The sequence below is a fragment of the Trichosurus vulpecula genome, chromosome 2 (assembly GCF_011100635.1).
Source record: "Trichosurus vulpecula isolate mTriVul1 chromosome 2, mTriVul1.pri, whole genome shotgun sequence".
NCBI classification, from domain to species: domain Eukaryota; kingdom Metazoa; phylum Chordata; class Mammalia; order Diprotodontia; family Phalangeridae; genus Trichosurus; species Trichosurus vulpecula.
The window spans coordinates 43,570,419-43,591,434 of NC_050574.1; the positions used below are offsets into that span (position 1 = coordinate 43,570,419).

Sequence of the window (21,016 nt, forward strand, 5' to 3'; positions counted from 1 at the left end):
ATAAACTCCATTTTACATATGAGGAAACTGAGGCTGAAAAGGTCAAGCAATTTGCTCAGTATGGCCTAGCTAATAAGTGTGGGGGTTAGAACTGAAGCTCAGGTCTTCCCAATTCCATGTCCAACACTCTACCCATCTGGATACCACCCACTTTCCAGGGAGAAAGATGTGCCTTACATTTTTAGGATTATTACTGAGGATTCTATTTTCATGATGGAGGATTTGCTTCTTGAAAGACTTGTAAGTTAATTCCTGACTTGATAAATAATTGAGTTAATAAAGTAGCTGAGCTAATCTTAAAAGTGTTCTATTTGTCTATGTATTTGATAGTTCGACTGTTGCATGATTTCTAGGTTCGTTATTGCTTTGATAATCTTACCATGTAGTATATGTGCTGAATGGTCTCATTAAACCTCTCTTATGAGCAAAATTGTTTGTTTTCTGGAGTTGGGTCTTCCTAGTATCCTATGTCCAAGGTCGAAAAGATCTCAGAGTAGAATTTGGGGGTGCATGAAGCTCATTAATAAGACCTTAGAGACTGCTTAGTCCAAACACTAATTTTATAGAATAGGTAACCCATGGGAACATCTTATGGCTCCATTAATAAATAGAAGCATGAAGGTCTATCTGAAGAAACCTCTTCATCTCTGTCAATCTCAGTTTTCTCCTTCAAAGAATGGGTAGTTTTACACTTGCGTTATCTGCCTCCTTGGATAACTGTGTGAAAACCAAACCCTGAGAAACCACTACCAAACTCACTCAGACTTTTTGCCTCCATTCTTTAATGAATCTCACATTCTCATTATCAGGTTTCTGACACCACTCCTCAGTGGAACCAGCACTTCCCAAAGTGACCAATCAGTGATCACTTAGCTGCTCAATTCCTTTACCTATAATGTTCTTTTTGTTCATCTCTATGTTTTAGTTTCCTTCAAAGCTCAGACTGAGCGTCACTTTCTGTATAACTTCTCCCATCCCCCACCCACCCCAAAATAAACTTATCTCCTGTATTTCTTTGAAAATATTTTGCTTATACATATACACAAAAGAAGCTAGGTGGTGCAGTGGATAGAGCTGGGAAGACCCAGGGTGTGCTGAAGACAGCTCCCACTGGGATCAGAAAAACTGATTGTTAAATATTCAGTGTGAACTTTGATGCCTTGAAAATTGGCAAAACTACAGATCAGTTTGAATTATTGTTTTTTTAGGTTGTCTATATTTAAGAAAGTGATAGAGAAAATGTTAATGCAGATACATTTACCAGTATATCTTTTCAAAAATGTGAGTTCAAATTCTTTCTCAGACTGTTACTAACTGTGTGACCCTGGGAAAATTACTTAACTTCTCTCAGCCTCAATTTTCTCATCTGTAAAATACGAATAAAGATAGTAAATACCTTCTATATAGCTGTTGTGAAGTTCAAATGAATATATGTGAAGGGTTTTGCAAAGTGTTTTTAAAGTGTTTCTTAAATGCTGGCTGTTATTATTATATATTGATTTTCCCCCAAAAGAACTTAAACTCCTTAACGGCAGAGACTTTTATTTTTGTTTTTCTGTCCCTATGTGCCCAGCTCTTTATTACCTCCAGAATGAAGTATAAAATCATTTGTTTGGTTTTTAAAGTTCTCCCTTCCCAAAGTCCTGGGGCCTTCCCATCTATCCATGTTCGTCACACCTTACTCCCCTCAGTACATTCTGAGAGCTAGTGACACAGGCTTCATCATTGTTCCTTTGACAGCAAACTCCATCTCTGGGCATTTTCTTCTGGCTGTCTTCCAAGCCTGGAACTTTTTCTCTCTTTGTCTCCTGGCTTCCCTGGCTTCCTTCCAGTCCTACCTACAACCCTATTCTTCTACAGGGAACCTTTCCCAATCATTAATATTAGTGCCTTCTCTCTGTTAATTCTCTCCATTTTTCCCTGTCACTTGTTAGTACGTATTATTTCCACAGTGTCTCCCCCATTAGACTCCGAGTTCCTCAAGCTCAGGGACTTCTGCATTTCTTTGTAGCCTCAGTGCTTAGCATAGTGGCTGGTACTTAAGAGGTATTTAATAAGTGCTGGATTGACTGGCATAGAACATACACCTAATAAATTATTATTAATTGATTAATCAATGATATTTATGTGTCCTCATTCTAAACTTTTTTGGGGCAACTTTGGGTCAGCCTCTTCCCAATGTTGTTCCCCACCCAAGACTTAATAAAGTACCTACACCTGTGCTGGAGACTGGGGACACAAAGTCAGAAAAAGAAATATTTGCTGTCCTAAGGGGCTTCTTTCCTTCTAGAGGAATGATATGCACCCAGAAGTAAATATCCAACATTTGCAATATAATTTCAAGATGACTTTGGAGGACAGAATACCAACAACTGGAGAAATCATGGAAGACCCTTTGTAGGAGGTGACACATATCTAAGCCTTGAAGGAAACTAGGGTTTCTAACATCCTAGTCTTAGAGATGAAAGTTATAGTGGAGGGTGAGTTAAAGAAGGAATGCATTCCTTGGCTAGACACCAGCGTAACAGAAGAAAGGTTACATGCAATCATAGGATCATAGACTCAGGATTGAAAGGGCTTCAATACCATCTAGTCCAACTCCTTAATTTTACAGATAAAGAAACTGAGACCTAGATACATTAAGTGACTTATCCAAAGTCACACAGAGAATGTCAGGGGTATGATTTGAACCCAGGTCTCTACTCCAAAGTCATTGTTTTTTCTACTGTCAACCAAAATATAAGGTGGAGCCCAACTATGATGTGTTTTAGAAGTTAAACAACATTTCTGTTTGATCCGAGAAACAACATAAAACTAGTGAAGATTCTTGAGTGAAGAAATGACATGGACACACTGATGCTTTAGGAATATCAGTTTGGCAGCTTTGTGGGGCATGGACTGCAGAGAAGAGTGGTTGGATGCACTGAAAAGCATTAGGAGGCTATGTTAGTAATGGTTTCAGGGAGGAATGATAAGGGTCAGAATGCCAATGGTGGCTATATGAGTAGAGAGAGAAGGACACATATGAGAGATGATGCAGAGATGGAATTGATAAGACTTCGCAGCTCATTAACTTTGTGTGGGGGAGATGGAGAGTAAAGAGTCAAACATGACTTTAAGATTGCAAGCTTGAGGGGCAGAGCCAAGATGGCAGCTGAAAAGCAGGGACTTGCTTAAGCTCTCCCCCAAATCCCTCCAAACACCTGTAAAAATGACTATGAACAAATTCTGGAGCTGTGAAACCCACGGAATATCAGAGGGAAACAGGTCTCCAGCCCAGGAGAGCCTGGATGGTTGCTGGGAAGAGTCTATCGCACAGTGCTGGGAGTGGAGCACAGTCCAGCATGGGCCATATCAGGACAGATCAGATCTGGAGTCAGCCAGCTGGAACAGGCCTTAGGGCCATGAATCAATGAGCTATGGCAGTTACCAGATTTCTCAACCAACAAATGCCAAAGAGCAGGTTAATGGGAAACTGCAGGATCCAGGTGAGAGTGGTCAGGCCCCATCCCTGGGGATAGCAGAGGTAGTGCAGCTGTGGCAATGGCAGCAGCAGGAAGCTCCTGAGGCTGGTTCCAGACCTCCAGCTTCAGCTGCTTCCCCAGTCCCTGGCTCATGCGGTGGGAGGAATCTAGCAGCAGATCAGAGCAGGAGTGCAAGGAGTGCTTTGTGAGCACAAAGGCAGGTTCTCTTGCTGTGCCCTGCTTGGACCTGGATTGTGGCCCTGGTTGGCAATTCTTGGGGGAAGAGGAGCGCTGCTGTGACAGAGTCTGTTGTGATGATAGAGTAGAAGTAGCTCTGAAAATAGAAGCTCTTGGACCCTAAAGCTTGGGACAAAGTACTCTCTGCTCTACAAGCAGTCATACCCTGACAAAAAGCTCAAGGATCAAGTAGTTGTCCGGGAACATGAACAGGCAGCGAAAACGAACTCAGACTCAAACTCAAACTCTAGATTACTGTTTTGGTGACAAAGAAGATCAAAACATACAGCCAGCAGAAGTCAACAAAGTCAAAGAGCCTACATCAAAAGCCTCCAAGAAAAATATCAATTGGTCTCAGGCCATGGAAGAGCTCAAAAAGGATTTGGAAAAGCAAGAAAAAGAAGTAGAGGAAAAATTGGGATGAGATATGAGAGTGATGCAAGAAAACCATGAAAAACAAGTCAATGACTTGCTAAAGGAGACCCAAAAATACTGAAGAAAATAACACTTTAAAAAATAGACTTACCCAAATGGCAAAAGAGCTCCAAAAAGCCAATGAGGAGAAGAATGCCTTAAAAGGCAGAATTAGCCAAATGGAAAAGGAGGTCCAAAAGACCACTGAAGAAAATACCACCTTAAAAATTAGATTGGAGCAAGTGGAAGCTGGTGACTTAATGAGAAATCAAGATATTATAAAACAGAACCAAAGGAATGAAAAAAATGGAAGGCAATGTGAAATATCTCATTGGAAAAACCACTGACCTGGAGAATAGATCCAGGAGAGATGATTTCAAAATTATTGGACTACCTGAAAGCCATGATCAAAAAAGAGCCTAGACATCATCTTTCAAGAAATTATCAAGGAGAACTGCCCTGATATTCTATAACCAGAGGGTAAATAGAAATTGAAAGCATCTACCAATTGCCTCTTGAAAAAGATCCCCAAAAGAAAACTCCTAGGAATATTGTCACCAAATTCCGGTATTCCCAGTTCAAGGAGAAAATACTGCAAGCAGCCAGAAAAAAACAATTTAAATATTATGGAAACACAATCAGGATAATACAAGATCTAGCAGCTTCTACATTAAGGGATAGAAGGGCTCGAAATATGATATTCTGGAGGTCAAAGGAGTTAGGATTAAAACCAAGAATCACCTACTCAGCAAAACTGAGTATCATGCTCCAAGGCAAAATATGAATTTTCAATAAAATAGAGGACTTTCAAGCATTCTTGAAAAAGAGAAGACCACAGCTGAATAGAAAGTTTGAATTTCAAATACAAGAATCAAGAGAAGCATGAAAAGGTAAACAAGAAAGAGAATTCATAAGGGACTTACTAAAGTTGAACTGTTTTGTTTACATTCCTACATGGAAAGATGATGTGTGTAATTCATGAGACCTTTCTTGGTGTTACGGTAGTTGAAGGGAATATACATATATATAGACAGAGGGCACAGGGTGAGTTGAATATAAAGGGATGATATCTAAAAAAATGAAATAAATTTAAATGGTGAGAAAGGAATATATTGAAAGATGGAGAAAGGGAGAAATAGAATGGGGTAAATTATCTCAGATAAAAGTGACAAGAAAAAGCAGTTCTGTTGGAAGGGAAGAGGGTGCAGATGAGGGAGAATGAGTGAATCTTGCTCTCACAGGATTTGACTTGAGGAGGGAATAACATACACACTCAATTGGGTATCTTACTCCACAGGAAACTAAGGGGAAGGGGATTAAAATGGGGAATGATAGAAGGGAGGGCAAATGGGGGGGAGGTAATCAAAAGCAAACATTTTTGAAAAGGGACAGGGTCCAGGGAGAAAACTGAATAAAGGGAGACAGGATAGGATGGAAGGAAATATAGTTAGCCTTTCACAATATGAGTACTGTGGAATTGTTTTACATGGTTATACATGTGTGATCTATGTTGAATTGCTCACCTTCCTAGGGAGGGTGGGTGGGAAGGGAAGAGGGGAGAGAATTTGGAACTCAAAGTTTTAAAAGCAGATGCTTGAAAAAAAGTTGTTTTTGCATGCAGCTGGGAAACACAATATATAGGGAATGGGTCATAGAGATCTATCCTGCCCTACAAGAAAGTAAGGGGAAAGGGTATGGGGGGGAGTGGGGTGACAGAAGGGAGGGCCAACTGGGGAACAAGGCAATCAGAATACATGACATCTTGGAATGGGGGAGAGGGTAGAAGTGGGGAAAAATTTGTAACTGAAAATCTTGTGGAAATCAATGTTGAAAACTAAAATATTAAATAAAAATGATAAAATTAAAAAAGAAATACTGCAAACCTGAGTTATTGGAAGGATGGTGATTCCTTTGATGTAAATAGAGAAGTTAGGAGGAGGAGGAGGAGGAGGAGTGGGTTTAGGAGGAAAGAAAATTTTGTTCTGCGTATGATGATGAATTAGTGATGCCTCTGGGACATAGGAAATGTCCATTGGTAGTCAGTGATGTGGAATTTGAGTTCCAGGGATAAAATAGGATGAGATGGGTAGATTTGGGAAATCCTCTGCATAGGGATGGAAGTTGATAAGATCATTGTGATATTATTCAAATAGAAGAAAAAAGGGGTATTGGCCAAAGCCCTAGATTACAGCCACATACAAAGGGTGGGTCATTATGATGTAATCCTACAAAGTATACTAAGAATGAGTGGTCAGAGAGGCAAGAGAAGAATGCCAAGAGCATCTCATAGGTTCCATCTCCTTCCTTGGCTTACCTGATGCTCTTCTCACCTGCTTTTCCTCTTACCTGCCTGACCACTCCTTTTCTATCTCTTTTGTTGAGTCATCATTCATTTCCTGACCATTAGTCATGGTTAATTCACAATGTTTTGGCCTGGTGTGGCTCCTTTCTCTCCCTTCTCCTTTGAGCATCTCATCTACAACCATGAGTTCAATTTCAACTGTATGTAGATGACCCCAATATCTATATATTAGCTTTGTTGTCTCCCCCAAATTTTGGTTTCATATGAGTAGGTGTTCACTGGAAATCTCCACCAAAATATTCTATCCGCGGGGACGGAAGTCTATGTCAAAGAAAACTGTTCATCTCAGCAGGCTTTAAAAGTAGAAAAAAACACTTCTACTTTTGCTCTCTCTTCTAAAGTCGAACACTTGTCCCTTGGGTTTCCTGACAGAGGGAAGGGGGCTTTCCCCGTCTCTGTGCCCAATAATAGCTGTGATGGCTACCTGCACATTACAAATGAGCATATTTACTTACCTAAGTAAGCCTAACCCTAACCCTAACCCTAGCTCCATCTTCTGCTTTGGGTTTCTTTTTCTGAGCACAGGCAATCAAAGGGCAATCCTGTGGCAGATGTTTCTAGCACGAGCATCTAACTTGTAAGTATAGCAACAATTCGGCTAGCAGCAGCTGTTGAGGTGTAAGACCCAACAAGACCAGCAACAAGAGCTGCCAGCACAGGTTCTTTGATCTGCTTTACTAAGGAAAGTAACTTTAAGAGGTTAACAATCTTACTTTATATAAACTCACTTAGTTCTGGAGGAAAAGCCAGCAACCTGAACTTCAGAGCAAATACAAACAAATTACAAACAGGGACAATATAAAAAGACCAAATCATAATTCATAGTTACCAGAGAACCGATGGGTCTAGATTAGCAAAGCCAGGGGGGAGCAGTTACAATGGCTTGCCCAGAGTCCCGTGCCAGTCTTCCAGTGACTGAGAGCCCCCAAACAAAACATCTGGGTTTTTTCAAAGCCAGGGAGGCTCTTAACAATGGCTGCCCAGAGTCTCCACATCAACACTCCTTCAGTAAGTGAGAGCCCCAGACAAAATGCTAACCTTTGAGTTTTTATACTCTGTTCAGGACCTGAAGGATTCACATCTAATCAGTAAAAGGGTATGTGCCTGGAGCTTTGCATCTAGTAAGACTTAATCAAAGGCATTTAATTAATTTAGCATTCTAAAAGATAAAACTAAAAAAAGTCCCACCTTAATTATCAATACAGTGAATTCAAGAGCTCTAGAGTTACTAAGTGCTTACTGCTAGAAAGAGATGTTTTTTGCATGTACCCTCTTCTAAGAGAAGATTACCCCACCATGGGGGGCTAAAGGACTTTAGACATCATAAGAAAATGGAAGTATGCCCCCCAAAGCATAGGAAAATTAAATAAAATCTTCAAATTATTAATTCAGTGTACCTTACAAATTTTAAGGTAAGAGTGAAATTTTCTCCCCCTCATAATGAGCTAGAGTGTACGAAAAAAGCTTGAGTCCTCTTTGTGCTCTAGAATTGGATCGACCTTATCTAAGTCCAGAGTCTGGTTTCTCTTTGTGTGAAGGGGCGCCAAAGACTTTATACATCAAAGAAAATGGAAGTACGCCCCCCCAAAGCATGTGAAAATTAAATAAAATCTTCAAATTATTAATTCAGTGCACCTTTCTTAAATGACTACTCTGTGCATAACCCAAAGAAATACACTTAATATTAGAGGTATAATCAGAAAATACCTGAGATACTCAGAGAAACACATTTAAGTAGATAATAAATACATTACACATTTTAAATCAAGAGTGAAATTTATTCCCCCCTCAAAAACAAAAAAAATTGAGATGAATAAAAGTAGGAACTGAATTTAGCTAGAGCATCTTGGGAGGATACAATGCAAAAAAAAAATAAAAGCTATCAAGGTGGAAAAGAGTAGTGGCCCTTAAAATGGTTACAGATGAAATTAAGATCAATTCAGGACAGCATAGGACTGAAGGTGACAGTTAATTGTGTTAAAAAACCTCAGAGAGTATCTCAATTGAAAAAAAAAATAGACCATTAGAGCTAGAATTGACCTTTGAAAATCACCCAGTATGAAGGAAATTAGCATTTATTAAACGCCTACTATTCACCAGGCACTCTGCTAAGTGCTTGACAAATATTTCCTCATTTGATCCTCACAATCTTGTGAGATACTGTTGGGAGGTGCTATTATTATCCCCGTTTTGCAGTTGGTTGAAGCAAACAGAGATTAGAATTGCCCAGGGTTACACAGCTAGTGAGTGCCTGAGGCCAGATTTGAAGTCAGGTCTCCCTGATTCCTGGTCTAGTGATCTCCCTAGCCACCCAACTGAAAAAAAAAAGACTCAGCATTTTCAAAACCCATGAATTTTATTTTAAATAGATATTATTATATATTAATATTAATTATATATCTCATATAATATATAATTAGTATTAATGATATATTAATAGATATGTTTTAATCGATATTATTACTTATTGGATAAGTAATAAAAAGAGCAAATGATATTTTGTCTCCGTTTATAACAAACTTTTTTTTTAGAATGAGATAATGCAGATAAATCACTTTGTTGTTCATCCTTCATGGGGTGATGTCTTGACTTGCCTGTGAATTCAGTTTAAGTGAGGCAGAGTCATCAGCCTCTCTCTTCCAGAGCTATTAAAGCCTATTGGTAAGATGAAAATCTGGAAGACTTGGATGCAGTGGATGACCTTGGTATCTTCAATGTCTGACCAAGCTCTAAGCACTCCATGGCATTTGCTTCAGCCCCCTTCATGGCCATTGGAACAAATTGTCCTCATTCACCCATTCTACCAGGAGAAGTCTTCACATACTTGGGATAGACATTCCCCTAACTCTTATGGGTTTGAAGCCTGTCGGGTAACCTCAACTCAGTTTAGCCTTTCTGCTGAGACAGTTTTACAGGGGTGGGGACACTATGTATGCTACAGCTTCTTGGAGGCACAGGTTGATGTTGTTTTCTGTCTGTCTCTGAAGAGGACCAGCAACATGGAGGGGTGATATCTTGACTCATGCATGTCCTGTATTTAAGTGAGGCAGAGCTACACAAAACTCCGTCATTAGCCTCATTCAGTTTTCCAGTCACTGAAGTCCAATGGCAAGGGAAAAGTTAGGACAACTGATGATGGCCAAGGATGCAGTGAATGACCCTAGCATCTTCAAAATCTGACCAAGCTCTAATCACTCCACAGCACCTGCTTCAGTTAGCTTTATGGCTGTTGGAAGAAATTGTTCTCATCTTGGGGTAGACACCCTCCTACCTCACAGAAGGGTTTGAGACCCCTTGGTTTAGCCCATCTGTCTAGATGGTTTCCTGGCGTATGGCTGCTTCACATGCTACAGCTTCTTGGAGACATAGAGTAAGAGCTGGGTGATAGGTGTACACCAAAGGTGGATGAATGCACTAGCAATTTTGATTTGGAGATCTTTCCCACCCATTAATAGGCCATGAGACCTGCTTACATCACAGGAAGCAGAAGGCACATGGTGAGAGGAGCTTCCTGACAGGAAGAGGAAGTTGTGTCACAGAAATGCTGAGAGGGAAAGAGACAATATAACTGCTGGTGGCTGCTAGTGGCTGCCTTCATGATTGTTGGAACTGAACAGGCTGACTTAGCTGTACTGTGAGTTTGTTTTGAGAAGACCCCAGCAGGGGGTTGGAGTGGTTTTGGGATGTTGAGGCTGCATGTTGTGATTTTCTGTATTGAATGTTTTGGGTGCCTTGCTGTTATGATGAAGTGGACTGACTGGCTGTGGGAGCTGGGCATTTAGTTATGGCATATGGTTCTCTGGTGTCTGAATAAATGGTTTACTTCTTCTACCTTCTATGTGGAGAGTCTTGTGTACTTTGCGATGCAGAACCACATAGGCATTTTGACAATTATCATCTACATTGTTATTATTGCCTTACTGTTTCAATGACCAGCCCTGAAAAGGGCTTGGCAAGCTCTCACATCAGAGGTGCTAGTCCTCCTAAATAACTCACGCACACACAATCACTTTGTAAACATTAAATGATACATAAATACGAAACACTGTTGTTATTAAGGACCTTCCTCCAAGCTCTCAAATGATGAAATAGTAATGCAAAAAGGAATCTCTAAAATGGGGGCATTAATACCCACAGTAACTACTTCCAAGAGTTGTTGTGATATTTATATAAAGCCCTTCCCTCCAAATCCTTCAATCCTATAAAAATGCAGTTGTTATTAGGTCCTGAAACTAATCACTCAAATTCCTCTATCCTCTTTAAAGATGCATACATAAAACCACAACTTCAAGGTGTTTTAGTCATAGAGTGTTATTAACTTTTATTTCTTTTCAATTAACAGATATTTAATTTTTCTCCCTCCCACTTCTCTACCAGAAAAATAAAAATAAAAAGAATATCCTTGTAACAAATATTCATATTCAGCCAAAACAAATTTCCCCCATTGGCCATGTTATCTATATAGTAGCTCCCTACTAAGACTAAGGCTCCTGATAAAAGTAAGGCAAATCCAGGGAAGGGAATGGTGGGGACAGAGAGACGGGGAGAGGGAGAGGGAGAGATGGAGAGGGAAAGAGGAAGAGGGAGAGTCTGTTGGTATAGATGGCTATACAGAATGTGATCATCTTCGAAGTGGGTAAGAGCTTGGTGGCAACTGGGTGTAAGACCTTATGAGACAGTATTATTTTTGAATATCATGCTACACATCATATTGATAACAGAAGTGTAGTAGAACTTATATTAAACCTGATGGGCATGAAAGTTGCCCTTTGCCTCCAAGACTATGTATTCTTACACATATAACTTCCCTCTCCAACTTTGGCAAAGTGGTTTCACCACACCAAATAATACTCACTATTTGTCCTCTTTCTTTTTAACTAATCAGTAAATTATTTTATTCTGTCCTTAACAAATACTAAATAAAACAAGCATTTCCAAATATATGGTAGAAGAAGTCTGTTCATCTCAAAACATAATTGCTTTCTGTATAATAGCCAGCATTTATAAGCATTTTACATATATTTTCAATCTCAGTTGATCCTCACAACAACCCTGTGAGGTAAGTGCTACTATCATCTTCATTTTTACACATAAGAAAACCGTGGCAGACAGAGGTAAAGTGGCTTTGCCAGGATCACACAACTAGTAAGTTTCTGATACAGAATAATGGACATGGGTCTTTCTGACTCCATGTCCAGCATCCTATCCACTGTGCCACCTAGCTACATCCATCACCATTCCTACACAGACCACTTTCTTCCTTCCTTGACACCAAATATCCTGGAGAGAAGAAATAAGAGAAATATATTTTTTTTGCCATATCAGCTATTCTCCCAGAGGAGCACATATATGCCTCTGCTCTTCTCAGTCTTTGAATACTCTGATCTCTGGTCAATACATCAATCAACATTTATTAAGTGTGTCCTACATGTCAAGTACTGTGCAAAGCACTGGAGATGCAGGTACAAAAAAGACAGTCATTGCCCTCAAGGAGCTTACAATCAAATTGGAGAAGACAACACATAAAAGAAAGCTGAAAGGGGGGAAGAGTGTCATGGTGGAAAAGTCAAATAAATTTCAAAGTAGTGCAGTCAGGTGAGAAATGAGATGTTCTGAGCTGACCTCTCCCCTTAAATGGAGGGTTAGAATTCATGGTTCCACTTTCCAATTAAAGGAACAGAGGGTGGTGAGGAGGTGGCATACCAAGGCTGATGGGATCTTGTGAAATGGCCAAGATGCTTCTGCTTTTATCTTGTTTCTACTTTCTTTTGAAACCATTAGATCATATTAGATAACAATTAGCTAATATTGTGTGTTGTCGTTATGGTTGGGAGCAATGGAGGGATTACTTTTTCTGTACATGTTGGACTAGAAGGCCTATGAGGTCCTTTAAAACTCTGAAATAAGTTTTTTGGTACTTTATAATGTCTTCTACTGTTGAATGTATTTTTTGCACATAGAAGGTGCTTAATAAGTGTTTATGTCTATTGTTTAGTAGATATTGCTTGAGAAAAGTCAATGGCTGTCACTCCATTCCCTTGTGTTTCCCCCCATATCACAAGTGATTCCTGGGTTATCATCCATGGCTAAGGACATATACAGGGCCGAATCCATGCTAACTAATTTCTACATGCAGACAAATGCCCATCTTCTGACCATTGCAACATACAAAGGACATTCAATATGATTTCATCCATTTAGCAATTTTCTTCAATGGTGCAGATGCTGGCCCATGCAGCTCTGCCTATCGTCAGCTGATCTGATCCATGTCCTACTGAAAGGTCACCAAAAAGTGTCTGCCTGCCATGATGGAGACCTTCTGTGCTTCTTTCCAAGGAACAATGGATCACTCTGGCTGTCCATTTGTCATCTCTAGCTCCTCTCACATCACCAATTCATCTTTTCTTCCTATCATACAAGTCCTTGATGAAATGCTTTAATGTTCCTCTTTGAGTATATTTTAAATCTTGCTCACACCCTCCATAAAAAAGATAAGTAACTTATTTGAAAGAGGCCTTATATGTGCAGAGTATTGGAATTGAGAGGGACTAAAGACATAGAGACCAGAAATAGGGCTTTTATAATATTCAAGATGAATAGCATAAAAGTCTAAATTAAGATGGTAAGATCTGTAGACACAGGGCATCTGAGTGATGATTGTGTACAAAAAGTGGTTTAAATGCAATTGTAAAGATAAGGCAGTCACATAGAGTGAGGTACAACAGGCTGAGAATCACTCACATTTCAAAATAATCATAAAAGTCTTAGAGAAAGGCTCAACATCTTGGTGTTAAGGACAATGGGGCCACAGTAGAAGTAGAGCATAGGGGTCAAACCTGAAGCCTACACTGACCATAAGCAGCTGTAAAACTCCTGAGCCATGGGCAGAAGTAATTGGGAAATGTTTAACCAAAGAAATAAAATACAATACAACACAGATCATATTAATTTGTGATTTTCTAAGTCAACATGTGACCTGTAGGGATCCATTTCTATTTGAGTTTGACAGTACTGGAGTGGAACATTTAAAAACAAAAAGACATATGGACAAGAATATGATAGAAAGAGAGCATGGAATGGTTCTAGTTTGTGCAGGGAGAGGGAATAGGACCACAGCAATAGAACTGGAAGATCTTCTAGTTTTACCTCTTCATTTTATAAATGAGGACACGGAGGCCCCCAAAGGATAAGTGACTTACCCAAGTTCATGCAGACTTACCCAAGGTCTGCGACTTGTAAATGTGACAGAACCAGGACTTGTAGACAGATGTTTTGACTTTACATCCAGAGTTCCTTCTGCTTCAATGAGATTATAGATCATTTTAGGGTCAAGTAACTGAGAAGGATCAGCAAATGACTGGATATGGGAAGCAAGGGAGATGGAGGCAACCAACATGCCAATGATGTCCTGAGCCTGGATGGGATAGGATAGGAAAGTCAGGAAGGAGGAGGATGGCTACTGGAACAGGCTAAGTGGATACAATTCTTAGCTGCACCTCTAGCTGACAGAGCTCTGTCTAATCCTAGTTTTGTAAAGGGTTCTGTGAAGAGCACCTTGGACCTCCTTATTCCTCAGGCAGTAGATGATTGGGTTACACATGGGTGTGAGCACTGTATAGATGACAGATAGCAATTTGCTGAGGTCCATGTTTTCCATGCGCTTGGGCCGGGCGTAGATGAAGATGGCAGCTGAGTAGAAGATTCCCACTACAATGAGGTGAGAAGCACAGGTAGAGAAGGCCTTGAGTCGGGCAGCAGCTGAGGGCATACGCACCACAGCTGCCCCAATGGCCATGTAAGAGACCAGGGCAACCATCAGAGAACCATAGAAGATGACAATGGCTGAGATGAAGTCAACCAGCTCAGTTAGTGCTACATGGGTACAGGAAAGATTGAGCAAAGGAGAGACATCACAAAAGAAGTGGTTGAGGACATTGGGGCCACAGTAGGAAAGCCCAGAAATGAAAACTGTTTTGATCACAGAGACACTAAGGCTACCCATCCATGAGGCCACGGCCAGCATGAAGCAGACCTCGGGCCTCATGAGTATTGGATAATGGAGAGGACGACAAATAGCCACGTAGCGGTCATAGGCCATAGAGGCCAGGAGTGTGCACTCAGCACAGATAAGTGTGATGAAGAAGAAGAGCTGAGTCATGCAGGATGTGAAGGGGACATGGCAAGGCCCTGACCAGAGCCCCAGCAGCAGGGTGGGCACTGTGACTGAGACATAACACATCTCCAGGCAGCTTAGGTTCCCCAAAAAGAAGTACATGGGCTTGTGAAGTTCTGCGTGGCTCCAGATGAGCAGAACAATAATCGTGTTCTCCAGGACAGTCAGCAGATAGAGAGTCAGGAACACAGCAAAGAGGACACCGCGTAGGCCTGGCCTTGTCGATAATCCCAGCAGGATGAACTCCTGGACCCGTGTCATGTTGGCCTCCTCCCAATGTCTTTCAGGCTAGGGACAAAGAGCAAAGTCTTCATGGCATTAAATATTGTCACAATGCTAAGTGGACTAATTTGGAGGAATATTGGACAATGATTAATCAACTTAGTAAGCTTTTAAGTGCTTTCTATCCATCAGTAACAATACTAAACTTTGGAAATACAAAGAAAAAGTACAAATCTGTTCCTGCCCTCAAGATGATTACATTGTAATGGGAGAAATCACATGTCCATAATCAAGAACATTCAAAATACATACAGAGGGGAAGGCACTATTAGTACGCAGGGAAGGCTGGATAGGGGCATGCCTTTTGCTGACACTAGTGTTTGAGGTGAAATCTGATAAAAGCCAGGGCTTTAAAAAGTCAGAGATGAAGAGGTAGTAAATCCCAAACATGGCAGACAACCAGTTCAATGGCACAGACTTGGGAGATGGGCCACTGTGTGAGATGAATGGAAAGTACAAAAATGTGGCTGAGCCATAGAGGTGTTGAGGAAGAAGACTAGAAAAATAGCTGGGGAAGAGCTTTACATGCTTAATGGGAGGTTATATTGGAACAAAGCAGCAATGGGAATCACTGGAGTTTATTGAGTAGGGGAAAGAACATGCATTGTGGATGTTACAAAACTAGCCATAGCTAGATTTCTAAAGCACTGTTAGGCTGACAAACGTTTTATTTACAACATCCATGCAGGGTGAGTAGTGTACACATTTTTTTTTTTATTTTTGGCAGGGCAATTGGGATTAAGTGACTTGCCCAAGGTCACACAGCTAGTAAATGTGCCAAGTGTCTGAGGCCACATTTGAACTTAGGTCCTCTCGGCTCCAGGGCCGGTGCTCTACTCACTGTGCCACCTAGCTGCCCCGAGTAGTGTACATATGATTGATTCTATTTTACTGGGAGGGAAATTGAAGCTTAGAATTGGCCAGAGTTTTCTAATTTGGAAGTACTAGAGACAGGATGTAAACCTGTCTTAAGAATCTGAGTTCATTGCCCTTTATATTATTATATCAATATATTATGTGTAACATTAATGTTTTATATATTATATGCTTCTATATGATACGCTTCTATATTATACAATATTTCCTTTTAAGTAATAATAAACAACATTATTAGATGAAAATGTTATTACTTTTATATAACTACTATTAGATGACAATGATAATTCACACTCTTATGGCACTATAAAAGACTGAATGAGCTTACAGGCAGGTGACCATAATAGGAGCAGTAAAAGAAATCTGGGGATCTGTGCTCAAGATATTCCTCATCATTGGACTCTCCTCTTGTGGTCTCAGATGGCAAGTGTTTGAAAGAGCTGGTGATATTTAACCTAGAGAAGAAGCAACTTGGAGTGGGTGGATGGGTGGGTGCAGGGCATGATAGCTCTCTTCAAATATCTGAAGAGATGCCATATAGAAGAGGATCAGATAGCTGGGTAGCACAAGAGAAAGAGTAATAAATGTGGCACCAGGAAGTCATGAGTTCAGATGCTACTTCAGAAACTTACTAGTCCTGTGAACCTGAGCAAGTCACTTAAAATTGATCTTAGTTTCTTCCTCTATAAAATGGGGATAATTATAGCACCTATGTCCCATGAATTGTTATAAGGATAAAATTAAGTAATATTTGCTAAGTGCTTTGCAAGATCTAAAGCATTTCATCAATGTCAGCTACTGTTATGATTATTATCGTAAGTTATGGAAAGTTATTATCAAGGTTATGGAAAATAGATACAGTATCATAGTATAAATAGGGTTTATAGAAAGGCAAATTTCAGCGTATATATGGAAAAAAATTTTCCCAATAATTAGAAATATAATAATCTACTTAAGGAGAGAGTTCCCCATCATTAGAAGTCTTAAAGAAGAGGTTCAATGACTATTTGTTGACCATATTGAAGAGTGAATTCCAGCTTTTGGCAATGGTTTCCCAAGATGCTCTGATTCTTTTACTTTGCATATAATCCAGTCTTTCCTAAGGTCAGGGAATCACAGAATCTCAGTATAGTAAGAAACCTCTGAATTTATACAGTCCAAACCATACCTGAGTAAGAATCCATTCTGAGAAATGCCTGACTAGTGGCTATCCAGTGTTTATAGGATTATGAGATCACAGAATGATAGATTCTGAGCTAGAAGGGACCTGAGATGTAATTTAACCCAAATTTTCATTTTACAGATAGAAACTGAGGCCTACAACAGCAGAGTAACTTGCCCCAAATCATACAGGAGGCAAAATAAAGATTTGAACCCAGATCTTTAGTCTTCTAATCAAGTCCAGTTTTGGCTTCAATGTGCTGTTTCCCCTTTCATTTGGATATCAAATGGTGGGGGAAGCGAAGAGGAAGGGGGGATTAGCACAAAGTAGAACTTCCCATTTGTGCAGACCTCTAATTGAGAGGAAGTTTCTATTAACATCAATTCTAGTTTGTCTCACTCCCACTACTACATGTTGATACCAGGCCTGTCCTTTGGAAGCATGAAGGGAAAGCCTAATGCCTCTTCCATATGACAACCCTTTAAATGAACAAAGATGTCAATCCTGTGTCTTCTTAGTTTGCTCATCTTCAATCAAACAAAAACCATTTATTAATAATCTACTATATGCCAGATACTATGCTAAATGTGGGAGGTACACTAAGCATCCCCAGTGCATTTTGATCCAATCTCATATAACCTAATTTTGAAGTCAGATACCATCCTATTAGTTCTCCTGTGGAAGTCCTTCAGCTTAACAATACCTTTTACAAAGTTTGGGACCGGAATTGAACATAATACTCTAAAATACTCCTCAGTCCTAGCTGATTATCTTTGTCACACAGCCAAAGGTTGGACATATTAGCTTTGGGGCTTGCCATATTTCACTGCTGTGGTTGTGGATACTATTTAGCTCGAGGTCCATGAAAATCCTCCAATTTTTGTTTTTTACATGAAATACTGCATTTTCCCTATCTTGTATCTGGAAATTGATTTTTGAACCCGGGTCTGACTTTATATTTCTTCCTATAAAATTTCAATGAGGGCAACACTTCGTCTACAGCTTACAGTCTTGAAGAACTGTCCAGAGCACTAAAGTTAAGTGATCAGTCCAGGATGACATATAAAGTAAGTGTCAGAGGTGGAATAGGAACCCAGGTTATCTTGGCTCTGAAGTCATCTCTTAAAACATTGAAATCCTTCTTTATATTGATTGGAATTTTCCAGTCAGAACTGAGGCAAGGACTGTTGTGATGAAATGGTCTTCATTAAAACCAGTCTGATTGAAGAGAGATTTGGAATTATGCCCCAAGAGTTATTAAACTGCCTATGCCCTTTGACCCAGCAATACCACTATCAGGTCTGTTTCCCAAGAGGATTGGGAAAATGGAAAAGAAACTACATGTTCTAAAATACTTATAACAGCTCTTTTTGTAGTGGCAAAGAAATGGACATTGTGGGGATACTGTCAATTGGGGAATGGCTAACCAAATTGTGGTATATGTTCATGACGGAATGTTGTTCTGCTATAAGAAATGATGAGTTCAATGATTTTAGAAAACCATGTGGAGATCTCCACAAAACAATAAGAGATAAATGAACAGAACTAAGAGAACACTGTATACAGTTACAGTATTGCTTTAAAAGCAACTTTGAGCAGCCAAGTCATTCTGACTATTAAAAATACCCAAATTAACCTCAAAAATCCTATGAAGGAAAATGCTCTTTGAATCCAGAAAGTCATATTGTTGTGTTGCAGAAAATGATGAGCTGGTTTGTTTAGAAAAACATGGAAAGATTTGGACTTTACAAAGGAAAATGCTATCCACCTTCAGAGAATCAGATGATAGGAGGAAATAAACAGAGCACGGTCTTATATATGTGTGTTTGAATGTATATGTGTATATATGTCTATGTTTTTAGGTATCTGTTTGCATGTATATACATTCACACTTAATTGTAGCCTTCTTTAGGGTGGGAGGGAGAGAGGAGAAAAATAAAGTTAAAAGTGCAGAGAGTGAAAGAAAACCAATAAGGAAGCAAAGCTGGGAAGCTTTGAAAACAATGTGTAGTATTTACTATAAGGTTTTCTTGAAATATAAACTTATTTTTTAATATTGAATCCTCTCTTATGGTCTGCTATGTACATGGCAATGTTTATTTTCCTCTTCTCATTTTGTATTTGAGGAAAATTTTAAAAAAATATGAAAAAAGTTTGAGCCAGTCTTGTTAAGTTAAACTTTACTTAAAGACTATATATTTTTTCTGTTAGCTGTTATAATTGGACTATGTATTTGTGTGTGCATGTGCGTGTGCATGTGTGTGTATGTGTGTGTCTTTTTTGCTAAACAAAAAAAATAAAATTTGTCTTGACTGAACCAAGAGGAAAATGGATGTCTCAAATCTTGGTGTTGGGAGGGATCTCAGAGGTCATGTGGTATAGCCCCTTGCAGAAACCACCTCTAAAAGAGATAATCATCCAAACTCTGCTCCTAGACCCTAAGGCAAACACTTTGTATTTTTGGACTAATCTCATGTCCCTTTATACTCAAAAATACTTTGTTCTCCAGGCTAATTAGCCAAAGAGTGATCAGGGGCATAAGGGTTACAAGAAACTTACCCCAATATCATGCCTTGAACACAGCAGAAGCAAACGTCTAATACGTGTTTGTTGAAAATCAGTGACATAAGGTCCTGGGAATATTGGATAGGAAATGGGCAAATAGGATAGAATGAGAAGGGGAAATTCAGAGACAGGGAAATCTGATTACAATGCAAACTGATTCTTCCTGTTGGGAGGTTTTCATTGCAGGGTCATTAAGGGTTTCTAAGCTTTATATATATCTATATCTATATACACATACATATATATGTACATATGTATGCATATACATATACACATGTGCAATATACATCTATATACTTACACACCCACATATACATACACACATACATATACACACATACCTACATATATATGAAGAAGCCTGGGGAAGTCACAAGTCCTGTGTTTGACTTCGTTCATTCTACCAGGTTTTAACAGCATAGCATCTCCTCCTTCTGAGGCTGTTCCATCATCAAAATAACCCTCATGTGACCTCACACAGAGAGTTGGTGAAAGAAGCGTGTTTTGTAATCCCCACACAAGACAACAGAAGGCCAAGGTGTTCTTTATAGTATTACTCAGTCCTTCCCTCTCCAGTTCTTCCCTCTCAGTGATTCTCTTTCCTGCTTCAGCCCTTTCCTTATCCAGCTCTCCCTTCCATAACAAGCAATCACCCCCTCCCCCTGCCAAGCTGGTTCAGCCACCTCTTCCTTTTCAGCTCCTTTCTGAAACTCACCTCATCCATGGAGTGTTTCTGTGATCAGTCCTGTAAAGTTCAGTTACCCCAGATCCTCCCGTAAGCCTTGTAGATTTTACTTTCCTCAGGTTGGTCCTATTCTCTTACTGAAAGAAGATAAAGACCGATTAAAGGCACTGCACCTGGACATCCTCATGGTCTCCACAGAAAATTCTTCCCACTCCTACCAAAGTCATGAGTGAACTTATTCCACAAACCTGGAGGAAGGATTTTAGTTTTCATCCTGCTCCATCTTTCTATTAATAGCATTAACTATCCCCTCCTCCTGGATATTGTCTCTTCCTGTGCCTTTCATGACTGGTCTTCCATCTACCTCTTGACATTGCTTCTCAGTCATTTTCATGGATTTCTTTTCTTCCTCCTTCTCCTTAAATGTGGGTATAAGAAAGTTTCTCATTCTAAAACCTCTATTCATCTGTTTCTGTGGTTTCTGCTTGAGCAACATAGCCCCATTTGTTCACTTTGGAGTCATTCTCTATCACTGAAGTTCTTAAATCAAATATGGAATTACCATGTGTTGGCTATTTTGTAGTGGGGCTTTTTGTTCACTTTAAGGTAGAGGATTATTGAATTCTCCTCCAACTACGAGCTTACATAATTCTTTTTAGGTGAGTCTTACCTCTCTCTATCCAGCCCAAAGTACCCAATTTGCCTAGAGGACAGAGGGCTGGTCTGACAGAATGACCTTGGGTCAAGTACTCTGATTCGCATCAACCCAGGACTACTCACTTCACCTCAAGGAAGG

The 21,016-nt window shown here is 39.7% G+C and overlaps 1 protein-coding gene across 1 annotated transcript; it reads right to left on the reverse strand.

Moving 5' to 3' along the window:
- Positions 1-13,975: 13,975 nt before the first annotated feature.
- LOC118836397 (olfactory receptor 5-like) lies at positions 13,976-20,259 on the reverse strand. The gene is made up of 2 exons (XM_036743707.1): positions 20,251-20,259; positions 13,976-14,938 (listed from the first exon to the last, which is right to left on the reverse strand). The coding sequence occupies exons 1-2, from the start codon at positions 20,257-20,259 to the stop codon at positions 13,976-13,978; spliced, it is 972 nt and encodes a 323-aa protein (XP_036599602.1).
- Between the last annotated feature and the right edge of the window lie 757 nt (positions 20,260-21,016).